The 18,472-nt window shown below is 39.7% G+C and overlaps 1 protein-coding gene across 4 annotated transcripts in view; it reads right to left on the reverse strand.

The window, feature by feature from the left end:
• The window catches only part of ablim1b (actin binding LIM protein 1b), a 128,303-nt gene that overhangs the window by 15,322 nt on the left and 94,509 nt on the right, over positions 1-18,472 (reverse strand). For 3 of the 4 annotated variants that reach the window (XM_066693223.1, XM_066693221.1, XM_066693224.1), the window contains 13 exons: positions 17,598-17,656; positions 16,927-17,016; positions 14,040-14,084; positions 11,992-12,069; positions 9,141-9,296; positions 8,397-8,441; positions 7,847-7,891; positions 6,816-6,860; positions 5,140-5,175; positions 4,798-4,927; positions 3,299-3,418; positions 1,447-1,461; positions 238-342 (listed from right to left, as the gene is read on the reverse strand). In XM_066693223.1, the coding sequence (XP_066549320.1) occupies positions 238-342; positions 1,447-1,461; positions 3,299-3,418; positions 4,798-4,927; positions 5,140-5,175; positions 6,816-6,860; positions 7,847-7,891; positions 8,397-8,441; positions 9,141-9,296; positions 11,992-12,069; positions 14,040-14,084; positions 16,927-17,016; positions 17,598-17,656 (969 nt within the window). The remainder of the gene's footprint in view (positions 1-237; positions 343-1,446; positions 1,462-3,298; positions 3,419-4,797; positions 4,928-5,139; positions 5,176-6,815; positions 6,861-7,846; positions 7,892-8,396; positions 8,442-9,140; positions 9,297-11,991; positions 12,070-14,039; positions 14,085-16,926; positions 17,017-17,597; positions 17,657-18,472) is intronic. The other variant, XM_066693225.1, reaches the window with a different exon arrangement.

Genomic DNA, 18,472 nt, shown 5'->3' on the forward strand with positions numbered 1-18,472 from the left:
CTTTCTGTCCAGTTTTGGGACAATTCATTGGGTTTAGAAGCTTGTTGGTCTTGAAGTTTTTAGTGCCAAAGAGACATTTCGATTTGCATCCCGGTTTCAAAAATAAAATAAAAACGACAAAAAGGGTAAATCAATAAATAAAGTGATCGGCAATGGAGACAAAGACAGAGAGACACAAGGCTACAGTCTACCGAGTGGACACATGGACACCGAGACATACAGGGCTCGGGCTCCTACCTGGAATATGGAAATGTTTAGTGGTCAGAGCAAAAGCTGGACTGAGAGGGCGGCTGTCGGGCTGAAAAGGGAGAGGGGAATTCCGACCACTGGAGGACTCATTGCCTCCAATGACAAGAACGGGGGAAAAAAAATATAAGACAGAGCAAGGATTGTTGTTTTTAAAAGAAAGAAAATTTGAAAAAACAAGTAAGAATAAAACCAAAACAAAAATAGGCGAACATAAAGAGGAACAAACTAAAAACTAAAAGATCAGAGGGTTGTAAGTGCTGACTAGACAGCACAGATTTCTGTGTTCAAAGCTGGGAGCCTGTGTCCTGTATTTCATGTCTGATTAATAGAACAAAAAGACCAACAACAAAATAAAAAAAGTGAACAGAATACCCCTGACACTGAAGCATAAAAATGAACCGCGGAGCAGTACGTCATGCGGGTAAGTAAGCAGTTCAGTCGCGTCACTGCACACCGTAATGCATGCTGGTCTGAACAGTTGGAAACACATTATTTCACTGAGAAAATGTCGACATCATATTCCAATTGCTTAGTTAGTTTCAGCTGAGTATAATTCCCATTTTTTTGGGAGAGGGGAGACCACAAATCAGGCAAAGAGGCAAAGCACTTTTCAGATCAATAATGTTTAGCTTTCAGAACTTCAATAAAACCATCATGCCAATACATAATGAACAAAGTTATTATCCATTATAATGGTTTTCTGAATAACCGCACCATGCATTATTTTATACTAGCCTGCAATAAGGGTTTGTGTAATTTCTTAAATAATGTATTATTTTCCACTATTCTTCCCCAGTATGCTAAAATAGAGATCATCCTATCCCCTTTCATACTAATTAATTAATTATTGCCAGGCTGTGTATTTATTTGAACCTCCAAGAAAAAAATAAAAATTTACATTCAAACCACGATAAGTTTGAAGGAACTGATGTACAATGCAATTTAGAATTCAAATAAAGTCTTCCAGATTAGCTCCATGTTAAATTTAGAAACACAATCCTGTCTTTTAAATAGAAATGGAAAAGAATATATGAAATTAATTTTGTCGGACTTTAGAATGGAGCACTTTAAATGACTGCTGCAGGGAGCCACACACACGCCGTGCATTTTGTCTCAAGGAAGATTGCATACAAACTTGGCAGCAACAAGCAAAACCACAGCAAAAAAGTGCCAACAATCAGTTGTGCCACAACATACCTATGTAGAAAGAAGCTGCAAGGAAGATGGGGAGAAATGGGTAAAGATCAGGGATGGGGTGGAGGGGTGGCATGCAGAACAATAGGAAATTCAATGGGCGTGAGTCTTTATTAAACAGTGTGATTCACGTCGCTACAGTAAGCATGCTCACGTGAAATTTGGACGCTTCTAGCAATCGATGGTGGCGTTTTCATGATGCTTTATTGCAACACCTTGTCAATGTGATCTGCAATTTTAGTTTCTCAAGACAGAAACCTAGCAGTGAACTAGTTTTCACTCCTTTAATACAGATACATCCAGATTAGGAATGTGTTTTAGTTCCCGTAATAGATTAACAAAAGAACACACAGCCAGTGTTGGTTGAAAAAAACATAATTGATGTATAACCTTAACATCCTTTTAGACGCAGACCTTTTGTTTTCAGTCACTGTGTTCATTTTCCAACAATGAAATTCTGTTAATTACTTTTCAAAATAAAGGCATTTGTTTAAAGTTTAGGAATTTTGTTTTAGTTAATATATATTAAAAATGCTCAGCAAACAGTGTTTAAAGATTTGCCTGATATATAAAATGGTCCAGGCCAGCATATGTACTTTAGACAATGAAGTAATGTACAGTCATCTTTTACATATTTGTGGGCCAATGGAATCACTTATAATAGCGTCTATGACTGGAATGGTTGCTCATGCATTATGATACAAATTGCTAAACAGGCTTACAGATTACTGCAAATGATACAAACACTATCAATAAGATCTTCCATTTGTAGAACCTAGATCTGAAGGAGTTATTGGTAAATCGGATCTGACTTTGACTCCTGAAGTCTGATAAAATATCTTTCAGTGGTTAGAACACAATTGCAGGTGGCCAGAAAAAGTTAATTGCACACTAGCCATCTAGACTGGCACATCGCATGCCATATGTAAAGTGCCCTAACAGAAAGCTCAATACGAAATCTGTCTGACACTTAGGGAAGAACCGAACTGTGTTGCTTGTAATTCTCCAAATGAATGCTAACAGTGCCAACCATTGGTGTCAACCTGATTCTATTTGAAGGCAATCGTTTCTATCCTAAATATGTCTCTGTATCAACCTTAAAAATCACAGTGCACAGTGTCCATTACACATATTTCTGAGGCAGTGACTAGAAAAAGCTGGGAGATCAATTGTGTGCCGCTGCTGTGTGATCTGTCAAGTAGAAGTCGGCAACAGCCTTCCAATGGGGCCGGCACTGCGGCAAGAAACATCCTGCGCATACAGACCTGCAGATGCCACCCTGAGTCTTATCTGGCTGTACGTCTTTCCCACATGACAAACTCTGTATATTCTTTTGAATCTAATACATTTACTCATGGGAGTTTTTTTTGTCCAGTTTCTATTGGTGAACTAGCATTAATTCCAGTACATTCTAACAAACAATCTGCCAGTATATTTGATAAAAGTATCTTACAGAAATACTACTGGATCATAAATTAATTTTAATCTGCTGGATTTAAAAATACATTTGAAAGCATGTTCATTTAAAAAAGGTTTAAAAGATATATGCATATACACGATGGGATGTATTTATCAGTGTGAAATGTATTTTCAAATGCAGTCTTTAAAATACTGCAATATATTTACACACACACACACACACACACACACACACGTATATGTATATATAATATACTTTGATATTGTATTTCTAAATGGGACAGGAGATTACCCATGACACCAGTGAAGCTCTATGGATGTCTATGGACTGAGCAGATTGTACTGAGGAGATCGGAGGTTGGGGACGGGGGGGACTTCTTACTCCAAAAAAACGGTGACCCTGCAGGCTGGCAGTGCGAGAGGCCTGGCGTCTTACCTTTGTTATAGGGGATGAAGTGGTGTCGGAAGGGGGAGGTTGGGCGGGAGTCATTTTGGCTGGAGCTGAAACTGCTAGTGCGCAGAGAAGAGAGGCGCTGCACGCCAGAGGAGAGCAGCTCTGAGGCAGCGAGGAGGAATCGGGGGGTCGGGAGGGCGGGATGGGAAAGCAAGGAAAACAGAAATGAGAAGAAACGACCACAGGAACAAAAAAACACTCAAAGAAGAAGAAGGAAGAGGGAGGGCGTGAGTGAGGGGGAAGGGAAAGGGGGAAGATAAGAGAAGGAGAAGAGAGGGACAAGGAACTCCAACAGGAAACAGAACACAAAGCAACTGTAAGACTGAGAAAGCAAGGAAACTGAAGGACCAAGGAACGCTACAGTATTAGAAGAGGGAACTGGCAAGAAAGTAAATGTTAAGGAAAGGAGTAGAAGGCAAGGGATACGAACATATAAGCAGGGTTTTCTAGTGATGTTGACACTGGCTGTGGTTAACTGGTGGTCGGAAGATATAGGCTTTGAAAGGTCTCCCCTAGGTGGCATAATCTGGAGATTGGGTCTATATTTGTGGCTCTACTTATCACTTTTCTTTTAGTTTTAGAGGTTGGGGACTCGTTTTATTCCTGTTTAAAAGCTAAAACTGGGTCTTTCCTTTCTGGTGGGGGCCCAAGTCAAAGTTTTGTTAAGCTCCTTGAGAGCATTCACAAAATGCACATTGGGATATCTGTAGACATATTGTTGATTTGGTAGTCATGGTCTGATGCACTATTTTGTCCCCTCTGCCCTATAATCCCATTGCAATCTCAATCACTCCCACACATTTGGGGTGATATATTATTCGGATAACCCTTTGAAACCCTGTGTATACATCTAATTATCAATCAGGCTTGCCATCAAACACTGTGTATAGTTGCTCTTCTTTACCTTATACCATTCTCTTGCGTTTCCATTTTAAATTTAATTACAAATTGTACTTTCTTTCTTATCATAGATGACTGAAAGTTTGAGGACCCTGTGGCCATCAAGTTTGAAAATAATTGAAACCTTTGCAGATTTTATTTAAAAGTTTTAAAAGTTAATTTACTGTCAAGAAGAGAAAAGCACCGATACTGTTCTGATGAAAATAGATCAGCAAAATGAGTCAAATTGAGCTCCGTTCTGATTGCCTAAACATATATGTGTATATATATATATATATATATATATATATATGTATATATATATATATATATATGTATATATATATATATATATATATATATATATATATATATATATATATATATAATTAATTATTGTGGTAATTGCATCTGTGGCCCTCTGGGACAATTTGAATTTCTCCATTGAGTAACCAATACTACAGAGACAAGAATGTATTTGTGTTAAGAACAAATCTAAAACAAATATATATATATATATATATATATATATATATACACACAAGAATATGTCAACACTTTTGAAATATCTGAAAAATGAGAGCAGCTGCACTGTTACTAACCAGGTCTGTGAAAGTGTTGAGGAGAACGCGACAGGGTTGGTGTGTAACTATGGCGGTTGTAGACTGGAGAACAGATCGACCCTTGGCTGGTTGATCTGTGGATAATTCTGTCCCTCAAGTCATGATAACCCTGTGAGTCACAAAAGGGAAAGAGTTAGTGTATCAAGCAAGGAAACAGGTTCATCTCCAGAAGGGCTTGTCAGATATCAAATAGAGAACAATATCCTATCAAGTGTGTTTTAAATGAACATCGCAATATTCCACAAATATATAGAAATACCTTTAGAAATATAAAGCAACACATTAGACACTCTACATCGCTCTATTGTAACCAGCACTCACTTCTGTAGAAGGTGTGGGGGACAGGGTCCTCGGGGACTGCAAGAAAAATGAAATCCATGTTAAACCTTCCTTGAAATAAGCATGAACATGATGTATATGTGGGTGCTGAGGGGAAGGAAAGAGACAATGCAGAAAGACAAAGCCATTCTGAAAAGCAAGGAGAGAAAAAGGATTATTGAGTAAAACAAAGTCTTAAGAAACAGAGGGGCACGGTATGCAAGTGCAATCGAGATAGATGGAAGCTGTGTGATTACAGAATACACCCACCGAGTCTGTATGAATTTGGACAATGATGCACAATGCCTGTCACTTTCCTGTACAGTGGAGCAACTGGTGAATTTGGTCAAAGCTCCTTTTTGGGTATTATTTTTATCCTTGTTCACATTCCACATCTTGATCCACACATTGCTCTTTTTTCCACTGCTAAATGACAAATCTTATTTTTGTAATGACTTACAGGGGCTTTGATGCATCTTTTTGGAAAATTACACCAGAGTTACATCAGGTAACTACTACTGTACTGCAATTTACTTTATATATGTATAAGTCAATACACCATATATACATATATATGGTTTTCCCTGTTCCATTAGATTCCTCAAAGTGTTACAGCTGCATTTTGTTTTATAATGAGACACTCCTGGATTCCTGGATTTTAACTAATATCTCATATATTTAGTATTGTTTTGTTTTATGTTTGTTATGAATCCTGTTAATATGAAATTTTAAAAAATTGGTTTCACCTATCTAAGATTTCTATCGAAGATGTGCGAGTGTTTTGCATGTTTTGAGTCCCATGCAGAAAATGTGTATAATGTAAAAAATATAACATGGCAGTAGATGGCACTATTGCAAAATTCTTCTTTGAACATCGAAGCTGAAGACTGCAATTCAGAATATTAAGGGATCCCTTATGTGTGTTATTCAATCATTCAGAGAAGTTCTACTGCAGCAATTTGACTTTTTCCGCCCCAGAGAAATGACCAGCATAATTGACACGTTTAAACAAAAGGAAGTGGATTGGAAAAGTCCACCTTAATGACTTTTGTGCGGAGTACACAGAGAGATCACAAACTTGCAATAGTGCCATGCTTTAAAAGCAGTGACAGGTGCATGGCCACATGGGAAAAAATAAAATAAATAAATAATAAAAACATTCTGACTGGAGATTCTGAAGCAATGCAAACATACTTTCCTTTTTCATCATCAGAGTACACAGGTAAAACATTCATAGATGATTTATCTAGCTTTTATGTTACACGTCAAACAAATATCTGACAATGCCTCACAACAATTCAGAGGAGTGCTGCAATTTCTGATGGAGTGTTGGAACCTACACAATAATCTACTTTATTAGTATATCATTGTGTCTTAAAATGTCTCTTTCAAATTAAGGCAATTCTATGGAAGGGTTTTCATGTCTTTAGTTTTTTAGAATCATACACCAATATTGCACTTACGTAAAAAACGTGTGTCGCATTCCATCTGAAGCATAGCTAAAAAGCACCAAGCGATCAACAGCGGTTCTTTGGCTTGACACCATTTACCTGTGTACAAAGTAATAATCTTTCCCTAAGCACTGATGCTCTGTTCAACTGTTAATGCAATGCAGAGGCATGCAGTAAACAGCAGAGTTAGTTGGTTATGTTTGATGATCAAGCACGATACCAACTTACTCGCTCCTCTGGCATGGGGGAGTTGTCAGGTCTTGGAGTCTGAGGCTGTCAACAAAGAGTTGAGTTGAGCATTGCCAAAGCAATCAACTTCAGATTTCCACATTATGCAATTACTTGGTAGCTCTTGCTAAGCCACAATGATTAAATAACACTAATAATGAAGTAGCTTGTATCCAGCTGGTCAAATGGGGAGTGTCCACTTAAGCAATACAAATTCCTTTGCACTGAAACCAAGGGCTGCAGGACACTGTATCAGACCCACCCTCACACTGATTCTATGCTTAGTTTCTTGTTATCATCTCTTATCATCATAGGCAGATTCATCGTCATTCCACATTGACCTGGTAGGGCAGCAAAATAGGAATTCAAACTAGTACGCATGCATTATAATCAAACCAATCATAAAACAGGAAACAGCAAAAGAAAATGCAGTCAAAGCAGCGATCCGTTTACATAGCTAAAATCTAAATCCTCTCCTAACACAATGCTGACTATTTTGTGTGATCTTTCCTGTAGAACCACAAATTCTTATTGCAGTTCCTGTAATCAGATTGGTGTTTGTGCACTCCTATTTAATGATTTTTTGGGGTTGTGATTGTCGGTGCATGACTTGATGGTATAGTCCACTCTCTTTAAAAAGTCCATGAACAGGTGGCACATTTTCTTAGATTTCTTAGATTCGAACAGCTTTCAAATCCTTAAGTCTTCCTAAACACCATGCCGAGCACTCGACCGCAGTCTGGCCAATCAATGGAGTGTCTTCCATGGTCTTTCAGCCAGCTGGTGGTGGTTGTAATAAAGTACACAATGCATGACGCTCTTTCAGACTACCACCAACTCATGGCAGGCAAAACATGACTAGATATCTGTCAAAGGCTTGACCCACCACCGCCAGCACAAGGTATTAGTGAAAAACATATTTTGAGAACTTTGCAAGGACAGAGCCCAGACGGACTGGAGAGTAGGAAGCTGGAGAGGTTATGTGTTTCAGTGGCCATGCCTTTTGTTGCCTGTGCATGCTGATGACTTACTGTTTCACTGCACCTAGGTGAGCTGTCGCTACTAGGGCTCTGGGGCTGTCAAGGAAAGTGAGGTGATGATGATTAGAAGTGACTGTGACATTTGCATGGAAAGTGCAGCAACGGGCTTCAAGACATTTTTGATTAAGTGCTGCTTGACAACAAGGGCAATTATGCCGTCATGTTTGGCCCTTGGGCTTATACAACATCACGGAACTTAGGTTGGCTGAAACAGGGGAAGCTTGTAAATGAATCACTCTATTTACATTTGATAGCATACCTGAAGTGCTATGAATAAGGTGTTGATTTCATATGGATAGATTCCATTAGACATCTAGGTTAGCTACAGTGGCTCAAGTCTCAAATCAAAAACATGTTCAGTTGGCACTTAACACATTGGACTACGAATGAGCATGGTCTAATTCTAGGTGTTTTCAAATCTTGCTGTGAAATTCACCGCAAGATGAATGGGAATGTGTGGATTAAGTCTGGAGCGTATATGCAGAGCAACACAGTGAGTTAGTTGGTTATGTTTGACGTCCAGGGCACAATACCAACTTACTCGCTCGTCTGGCATGGGGGACTGCTCACGTCTTGGGGTCAGAGGCTGTCGACAAAGAGTTCAGGTGATGCAAATGCAGTTGTCTCCGTGTCTTTGCTCAGCACAAGGTAAGTTAAAAGTCTACCCTCACTGGTCATTGAGCTCTAATTGGGAATTCTACTACATCTAAAAGAGACTATACATAGGTGGGGTGGCCTAAGGGTTCTACAGGAAAAACAACAACATACGTCTATAAGGGTATCAAATTGTAGAGCCCCAGTTTAACAAAGCAGGAGTGGAACAATTGCAGATCACTAAAAACTTTCCAAACATCATCACCACAAAATGGCAGGTTGACATCAGGGAGAGAGGTGTATTTAGCTCCCTTCTTACTTACCCATTGGTTGCATGGTCATGGAGTAAATTTTGTAACATCTCGAGTAGGGTCCAGGTTAATTCAAAACGTCAACCAAGCTGTTGATCACAAAACTCCAACCCCACTAGATGGCTGCGTTTCCATTGGGTAAACGTAACTCATCTCTGGAAAATATGGTTGAATGGCACCATTGCGTGCTTTGAGGTGGTTGGAGAGTGGAACATTTGATTTAATCTGGGCCTACGAGTAATACAAGCTTTCACAGTTTTAATTTCATGCAAATCAGACCTGTGTTATTATCCAGAGCCGTGAACTCTGAAATGATAGGAGCTTGAAGTAGACATCGGTCTGTAGTTTAGCAACAGAAGAGCTGGCTAAGGGGTAATTACCTCTCCCAAGCTCTGTCTTTCCTGTCTGTCCTCCATGGATGTGGTGTAAAAGGGCTCATAGGTAATCAAATCTGGGCGCTCAATGTCATAAATTGCCTTGACTTTGGGGATGGCAGCTAAATCCTTATAATCAAGGATCTCATTGTCTACTTTTGCCTGGGGAGACAGACAGAGAGGAAGTAAGTTACAAGGGGGGGAAAAAAATGAATATTGAGAAAACACAAACAGACACAGTAGTTGTTCATGAAGGCACTGAAACACTTTCAGGACTATGGAGGACCATATTGTTTTTTTCAGGGGTGGGGGGTTGGTATAATTTAATCAGTATGGCATTTGAAATCAACATTTAGTAGAATCACCTGGAACCTCTTGAGCTAGTGCACAAAACAGGTTCGGACACAGGAGTCATTGGGTCCTATCTGAGGGCCAAAGAGGCAAACCCATTGGGAGAGTTCATTGAATGAGAGTGGTACTCTCCACATAGAAAGACAATCGTTTGCTGTGGTTTCTGTGGACATGAGTCATTTCAATGGGCGAGGACAGAATTCATGAGCAATGTCTTTCTACCAGGGGGGTTTCCAGTTCCATGCGTGTTTCCTTCATGAAAACTCGATGTAGGGATCGTGGAGGCCTTGTAAATTGAACATAAAAGGAGGTACTCACACCAGAATGTCAGATGTAACCGCACGTCAGGCTTGGGCTGCGCAGAGTGTGTGAGAGGTTATCTACAGGTCTCAAGAGTCTAGGTGCTCAATGAAATGGTTTCTGTGCTCATTAAAGATCCCTAAAGGCCCCCTGCTGGGTAGCTTAAGCTGTGACCCAGGCAGTAATGAGGAATATACACAGTGGACTCATGGCTCAAGGTACTTCCACCCTCCGAATTATTAAAATGCCTCAAATTATTAGTTCTACTTAAGCTGTTTTTCTTGTTGGCTCACTCTGTACAAGTCTGAAGATTTACCTCTATAGAGGTAAACAATAAGATGTTTTAAGATACAGTAGCTCCTGCTAGTGTCAGTTCAAGACTACACCTGATAGGCTGATTTTCCCAGCAGCCCTTGGTGCTGGGAATATCAGCCCATGTGAGATCATTCAAACTTGGATATTATTTCTGTATTTCGGGATTCAATTCCTGTTCTAGCATTAAGCAGGGACTGGGTGACACTGGGGTTGGTTAAATGACATTTTCATTACCCTGATGTTCGTGGATCATTCTGTACAGAGGAAGAGGCTTTTAATTAGTTGTAAAGGTCAAAGCTAAGCAGAACATGTCTCATTTAGATTCTTGTTAATGTTAAATATCTAGTATGAGGGTGGCCATTTCACATTGTTAAATTGTGAATGAAAAAATACAATTTTAATAACGTCCAATACAGCTGATGCCAGAATTACAAACTGTGAGATTTCCACAGCCTGTAGCATTGACTGATAGAAGCTACGAACGATCAACAAAACAAACAATGGGTGCTAAGGCCACATTTCTCTGTTACAGCATTCATTTCAGTTCTCTGGGTTTGCGCTAGAGAGAGAAATTCGAAACAGGAAAAGCAGGGACTCCTTCTTTTGCTCTAAAATGAAAACCCTGAGTTTCTTGTAACAGGATTGAGGGTTACTGTTTAAAGGAAATCTCTCTCATGTGTGCAGATATGCCTGGGATTTATACTGTGGAGAAACCTATAAAAGTTCTTATTAGAACCTTTTACCAAGGTTCCTTGCAAACAAGGATCCTTAAAGGACCTTAAATGCATCTTAAATCAACTGTGATCATGATGAAAAAGGGTTCTTAAATGATCCCTTGTGTTCACAAATGGACCTCATGGTTCTTAATCAAACCTTTTAATGAAAATGAACTCATGAAGAACCCAAATGTTCTAAATAGAACCGCTTAAGAAACCTTGTACAATGGAACAGGCATCTACAAAATCAGGTTATAGCAAGTTTGTATCCATCACACTGTACTTTCTGACTAACTGAATGAGAATATGGGTTTCAATATTCACCTTAGTGTAATAGTCTCAGTTCAAATGAGGAACTCACTTCTAAGCATTCGTTACTCAATAGGACGCAGCACAGAAATAACATGAATTGGTCTGCAGCTCTTTCAACGTCTGTAGATACCTATCTGAGTTAGGCTTCACCAAAACTGAAGCTAAAATAATGACAAAACCTTCAAGAAGTCCACCAGAAGGTTGAAAATCACACTCTTTTTTTGCATTACTTGAATTCTTTACTTATAAGGATGGAATGTGGATACAGATAGGAACTTGGTCTTGAAAACTGACTTGAGGGCACCTTTGCTTTCACAACAGGACACCCTTATGGAGATTTGGTTACTGGTCAATCAGTGTGGCAGCAATCGGTCTTGAGAGCCTGGCATACAGCAGCTGGATGGCAGTGTTGTTTCTTCTCTCGAGGGGGGGTAGAGTAATGCACAGCGATCACTGACGGAGGATGGGATGTATGGCACAGAGAGTGTGTGACTAGAGGAGAGCGAGGGCAGATGTTCAGGAAGAACACAGGAAACCGGGTGGGGTAGAGTCAAGGGGCAGAGGGGGGATGGGGAGTCACTGAGGGGGGCTGTACTACACACCAGTTGGCAGAGAACGGCGGGGGCGACGAGGGGTTTCAGCACATTTATAACATTAAAACGCTCAGTTTCCCTTTCACTCTTTCCTGCCCAGTCACTGAAGCTCATCTGTGCTGAAGCTGACATAGGAGGCATGGGACACTTGTTTTTCTGTTATTATTATTATTATTAATTGGTCAATTAATTGTATTCTTTTATTGTAGTATTTTCTATTGAAAAAAAAAGATGTTAGTATTCTGAAAAAGCAGAGAAAATAGTACTCACATAGATGGTGTGGCCCGGTGAGCCAGGTATACTTGAACCAGGTCGGGAACAAATACTTTCAGATGAGGATCTCGTGGGCTGTAATGAGACAGACAGTGTGTAAGGGCCTTGGAAAAGCCCGGAGGACAGGGCCAGCAGTCAGCAATAGCAAGAATCACCCCTGACTGCACTTGTCTGTGAGCAATGGCTGTAAAAACTTGTTAACAACTGTCAGCTGAGCAAAAGGCCATATTTCTGAATGATCACTATGCCCTTTGCATTTTGTACTTCAATAACCCACGTCAATCTCTCTTAAAAGTGTGTACTTTTTTAAGCTTTGTAGGTGTTGAGAACATGGTATGCAGTCTGTAAAAAACACTCAGGACTGAGAGAGATAAAAGAAACTGACTCTTGGTCTTAGCTGCTCCACACGTTGTTCTACACTAACAAAGAAAAGCTTTTTTGTTGTTTTTCCTTTATAAAATAAGTTGGAATTATGATATTCCTGCTATTACTATATATATATACAAATATGTATATAATGCCCTTCAGATGATCATGAACACTCAGCATATATTAAAGTTTATACAAGTGGATTTTCCATTGACTTAACAAACACTTAACAAAATACACCCTAAGTTACTTGTTAAGTTAGTTGAGAGAAAGCATTCAAGTTTTCTCAAAAACATTCTGCAGGACACATTTCACAAGCCATTACATGTATCTCTTTCTTTCAAATAATTTAAGGAACTCTCATCAAATATCATCTCTGAAATTTTAAATATTATTTTCTCAGCAGTACTTCAGACACTGGCAAAGGGATTGTTGCAGCTCAGCACAGTTCGATCTGTAATATTCAACAGCTATAGCTCTACACAGTCCCAACGGACAAACACACATTCAGAAAATGAAAAGTTTCAACTTGAAAGCTCTGCAGTGCTGCAGTGATGCTGCAGCAAGTTCTGATTGTGTGCATGTCGTTGGATTCATAGCTTTTGGACTCTGGAACATACCAAGTCCGGGTCTCAGTATTGCAAAAGCTAAGGTGGCCATGCACAATCCTTCACTGTGACTTTTCTGTTGTATTGGAAGGCAATCTGTAGGGTCCTGGCTATAGCTGTGGGAATCATCGGCACATCACTGCAATAGAACAGATGTGGGTGGAGATCCTTTTGAACCCAGATTCTCTTCCTACAATTCAGATTCTATGCCTGACAGGTAATGATGAAAAACGGTAAATCAAGAAGAAAAAGAAAAAGAATGGAAGGCTATCTGTGTCCTCTGTTGAAAACAGTTGATTTTTGCATTTCTGAGCGTTGTCTGATCACAGATGCAGCTCAGCCGCAGACACATGGGCTATTGCTACAGACTGTCCAAGAGTCGGGGAAGGGTTTACTAAAGAGACGGGCTCAGGACATCAAATTCCCAGAGTGTGATGATCTCTCAGCTTATAAAATGAGATGCAGTTGCTAAAAATATGAGCGTAGTCAAATGCACTCCAAAGGAATTAAATGAAAACCATATATGATCTAAATTTGGACAACCACAGAAATGGGTTCATTAAAAAAAATAAACCTGGTCTCACTCATTAGTAAACTTCCGCATGACTTTGGAGAATCGGGCTCTTTAGTGTCCTTGTTACCCTGAAAGCTTCCCCATAACCATCACTACTCTCCATCGCAACTGCCAAACTAAACACCTCGGCTGTGATTGTCTCCTACAAGGTTTAACAAGGACACTGAAAAATGCAGACCGTCTGCTTGCACTCTGTAGAATAGCTCATGTACAGACAGATGACCTCTTCCTGCATCTGGCCACCAATGCCGCTGTCGGAGAGATGTGGGCAGCAGTCAATCTATAGAGCTAGACGGGCAGAAGAAGCTTTTGAGGCGGACCATGTAATGGTCAGAGGATTTCAGACAGAGGCTGAGGTGGGAGGGTGGCAGAGAAAATGGATGGTCTTTCATGAAAACAACTCCTGCAAGTGTGCAGAGCGATCCCTTGCTTGGGTCTCCTGCGCGTAAGAAAACAGAATGATGCCATCGCACAGCCAGAAGCTCATACAGTACCTGCCTTTCTGTTTTGCTGATGCTCATTACTGACGGAGGTAACAGCTGTGGAGGAAGGGATAAGGTTCATGTGGCATTTCAGAAGCACCCGGCACAGACAGCTCTGCGGACCCTCCGCTTTTTTAAGTTCACTTACTTGATTAATGTGACGAACATCTTCCATATCGTTTGAATGCTCCCCTCACTCATTTGAGCTTTAATCGTATACAGTGTGCATTTATTAACATTCCTCAAGTAGAATCTGACTTATTATTATTACTATTTATGATCATTTATTCTTGTCAGAGGATATCACGATTTCCAAGGCAACTTGTAATAAATAACTGGACTGTCTTCAGACTCACAACTCACAGGTAACTTTAAACAATTCAATTATTCTTATGTATCCTATAAATCAGTGTTTTCTCTGTCATGTTAGGTAAAGTAAAATGAATGATTTTGTTAAACTATGAAAGAAAATCTTGAGCTGAGTTTTGAGCTGTCTGCTTTGGATGACTAATATGGTTGGTTGTCACAAGCCTGGTCTGGCTTCACTTGAGCTCCGTGGAGTCCTGTCATGTGCGAATAATAATCAAAGACGGCTTTCTTGCGTGCTGTAAGGCGTGTCAAGAACCAAAGGAGAGTGCAACTTTTGTTTGAGATGGGGAGTTTTGACAGGGAGGATTTTCAAACTGTCTTGTGTTGCTATACCTTTTGGCCTGAGGAAATTTAGGGAAAATAATATTCATGGAGGTTATATGCATTATATCCATTCAAAGAGTGTGTATGAGAAAGGGGGTGGTATAATTAATGTCATTAACAGGGCTCTCTCTCTTCTCTTTTGTGTTTTGACTTGGTGGAAAGCCTTTCCTCACTAAGTACTGTCAAGTTTGGCTAGCCTTTATATATCAAAGAAATCTTGTTTTTTTAATGCACTAAGGCACACTAGAGAGTGTATCTGAATAATCTGAAGGTAACTATCCATATGTCTGTATCTACCTCTCAAATGCCTATATCCAGTCACAGGAACTAATTATGCTACCTGTGAAAAAAACAAAAAAACTGAAAACACAAACTGAACTTTCTATCACCCTTGTTCTTTGTTTAGCAGTGATTTATTGCAGAAACAAAGGTTGCTGTTCACAGTGAATGTTCAAGTGCATTACAAAACTGTGAGGTTAGCACTTGACAATGCGGTTAGGTGAGTTGAGAACACACAAACAACAACGCACTGTACACCAGCTGTAGAAATCGCCCATTGAACACTCACACGAACCCAACAGACTTTTCACACAGACCCGTGTGGAAGGGCAGGTAAGACGCATCACTTTCCCAATAGTTGCTTTTTATATTCTCATGGCAAAAGCAGACTACGGCAGGGCTTTCTTTAATACAAAAAAGAAAGAAAGGACACATTACTGGGCTCACCGAGCTTTTTAGGGGTTCTTTCGCCAATTATAGGTCATCTTTGGCACTTTGTAAGTAAAATCATCGGGTACCCCCGGATTACTTCAGTTGTTTTCATTTTGTCACCGTTACTGCTTTTTGGTCAGTCACGGGTCAGCGAGCCAGGGTTATTAAAGGACAGCATCTATTTTAACCGAGTTACAAAAGACTCCAGAGCTATTTTCAAAGCTGCCCAGCTGACCCCCAGTCAGGTGCTTGTCCACTGCATTCCCCGGGGTTTGTGCTGCTGATTGGAACTTATTAAAATCTGCGTGCCAGCACAGTATGGAGGCAGGTTTATTAAAGGCCTTGTGTATGTCAATGTGAGCTGGATGCATTCCTGACGTTTGACCGCCATTGCATCCTGATCTCTTTCTTTTAAAAACACGAGAAAAAAAAAAAAAAAGTTATTGGCCAACATTGGGTTTTCTTGCATCACATTTTCTAACATCTTGAATATTTTCTTTTTGGTTTCAGCTCAGAACTGATCATCATTCCCATTTACAGTCTGTGAAACAGCTTCACCCTTCTGGGAACCGGGGCAGCTATTCAAGCGGCAACGGAAGCTTTGATCCGTTTTTAAATTTTCTTCCCAGCTCTCTTATATTTATGTTCCTAGCGGACTCCCTCACCCTCCCCTGTACCATTCTGTTACTCTGAACATCTGAAGCTGCTTTATCATCACAAGAGACGGCAGACTCCTGTGTGTTCTTGATCTTCAGACGCTGATTACTTTACCAGTCATTTTCCCATCTGGGTCAATCAAGAATACATTAGGACTCATCTGACTACTTTGGGAAGCCCTTCTGGGTGCAACAGGGACACTTGGGGTATAATCGGAGAGAATACCTTAATTCAAAGTAAATCGGAAACTTGGCAACGCCTCAGTTGTTTACCCAGTAGAAATCTTATTTTATCAAGCAACACTCTCCAAAAGAATGGCAAGACACCATTGTGCATGGTTTCCCGTTTTGTGCTTCTAAGCAAAAGTGAAAATGGATGTGCCAAGAGGCGACATTTATACAAAGACCAGACGTGTGCTGGTATAGAACGAGAAATACTTTCTAGAACGCTGCATTGACTCTCTTTCAAACTCCTGCCAGTTTTACAGACCCCAAAATCGAATTCCCTTCAGAGAAATACCTGCTCTGTTCATCCCTTTAAATCAAACTGGCCGGCACCTGATCTTTTCATTTTGAGATGACATAAGCAGTCATTTGTCCATGTTATACGTAGTGGGTTATTACTTTTGCCAACATTTGATACTAAAGCAACCATGGGCGATATCCTTTGTACAGTGGATGGTTAATAAATCGTGGATGTGCTGCTGGAATGTGTCAAACATCTGTGGCTTTAACAGTGTGTCCCAACACTACTTGAATTAAGAGTCATTTTTCTTTCTTGTTTTTACTCAAGCAAGAATTAAACCGATTAGCAACAGCAAGAGCATTCAACTGCAAACCTCTGGTGATCTCGGCTTGCGCAGGAGAAGCCTTTTGGGATAAAAGATATCAAAGGGGGAGGGCTTTGTGCTCTGATGTTGACGGGGGATCTGAGAAGAAATATCAAATGACCACGCATGCATAACTTGAACTTGTCTACAAAGTATCTGACTATCTCAAGGGTCATGTGTTAACAATGCATGAGAGGAAAAGAAAAAATAAACTCCTCTGCAATAATTTATCATACATTCCTAGTGTTTATGGAAAGGCTTGAAACCATAGCTGTCTTTGTATAAAACTAAGAAAGGAAACAGTCTGAACACAAATTAAATAATCTTCCCTTGATGAATAGAATTGCTATTGGTTATCTAAAAATTAGCTTCTTAAATATGTATAAATGCAATACTTAGATTATAATTATGACTTGTTTTGTTTTTGATAGGGCTTTTCAAAGTTTCTCAAATGCTATTTCATACTTGAAAAGACATCACTTTAAAAATACATAGTTTCCATAATGAAACGAGTGATTTCAGAACAAAAAAATAGAAGACGAAAATATAGAAGACTTATTGAGTTCAGAGAAAATTGCATTTTTAAAGCCTTTACATAATGCTGTGTGAGAGATTCTTCAGGATTGTTCTTCTACAGACACTCGTTTGTATTTGCTGACTCATCAGTATATATGTCTTACCCTATGCTTCTCTTCTGCTCTGGTAGAGTGTTTACAATCTGGATGCCAAACTGTTGACCCTGAAGAAAAAAAAAAAAAAAAACATTAATATATTTTACCAATTCAAAACTTTATAAAACAAATAGAATATCCTCAATTGCTGGTGGTAAGGAAAAGCCAACTGCCAATTACTTCACTTTTCCAATGATAAAAACGTGATAAAAACATTACAACAGCTTCCAAAATCGAAATCTTATTTTCGGTTTGCTTTGCAACCTCCAGAGTCACAGCAGAAATGATCGTCCACTTCGTTGTAGTAAACAACGCCTTGTGGATGAGTGAAGCAAGGCAAACAAATGAAAGTTAATCATGATATGTTGGCAATATATACACCACCATGGACAGCAATGGTGTGTGACATTTTTGTTATTAAAACGCTATGAGGAGATTTCAGGCCCAGACAAGAGCTGGGGCCATATGACTTCCACACCATCTTGAAGAATTCCAGGAAGCCTTAGGAATTTGCTGGCTGGCAATCTGAAGAGCCTTGAACTGCACTCAGGAGATTAGTGGTCAAATCCGTGTTTCAACTGGCGAAAGGCTGGTTATAGATATTCCTGCACTTATACCAGATGTGGCATTTGAGAGCCCGCATAGTAATTCGTATTAAGAATAACATGTTATTCTTAATACGATTTTTCTTATTTTTCACACCATATGGTGCACAATCTGCACAGGCCTGCATGCTAGTCAGTAGATAAGGGTAGGGACATCTTTGCGAATCGGAACAGAGACAAGATGGAAAGCTGGCACCCCTTTGCAAACTCCCTGAGGCACTTGAAGTGAAGCAAGAGATTGCTTGCAGCACAAAAAATAAATAAAAAGCTCAGCAAAAT

The sequence above is a fragment of the Amia ocellicauda genome, chromosome 20 (assembly GCF_036373705.1).
Source record: "Amia ocellicauda isolate fAmiCal2 chromosome 20, fAmiCal2.hap1, whole genome shotgun sequence".
Taxonomy (NCBI): Eukaryota; Metazoa; Chordata; class Actinopteri; order Amiiformes; family Amiidae; genus Amia; species Amia ocellicauda.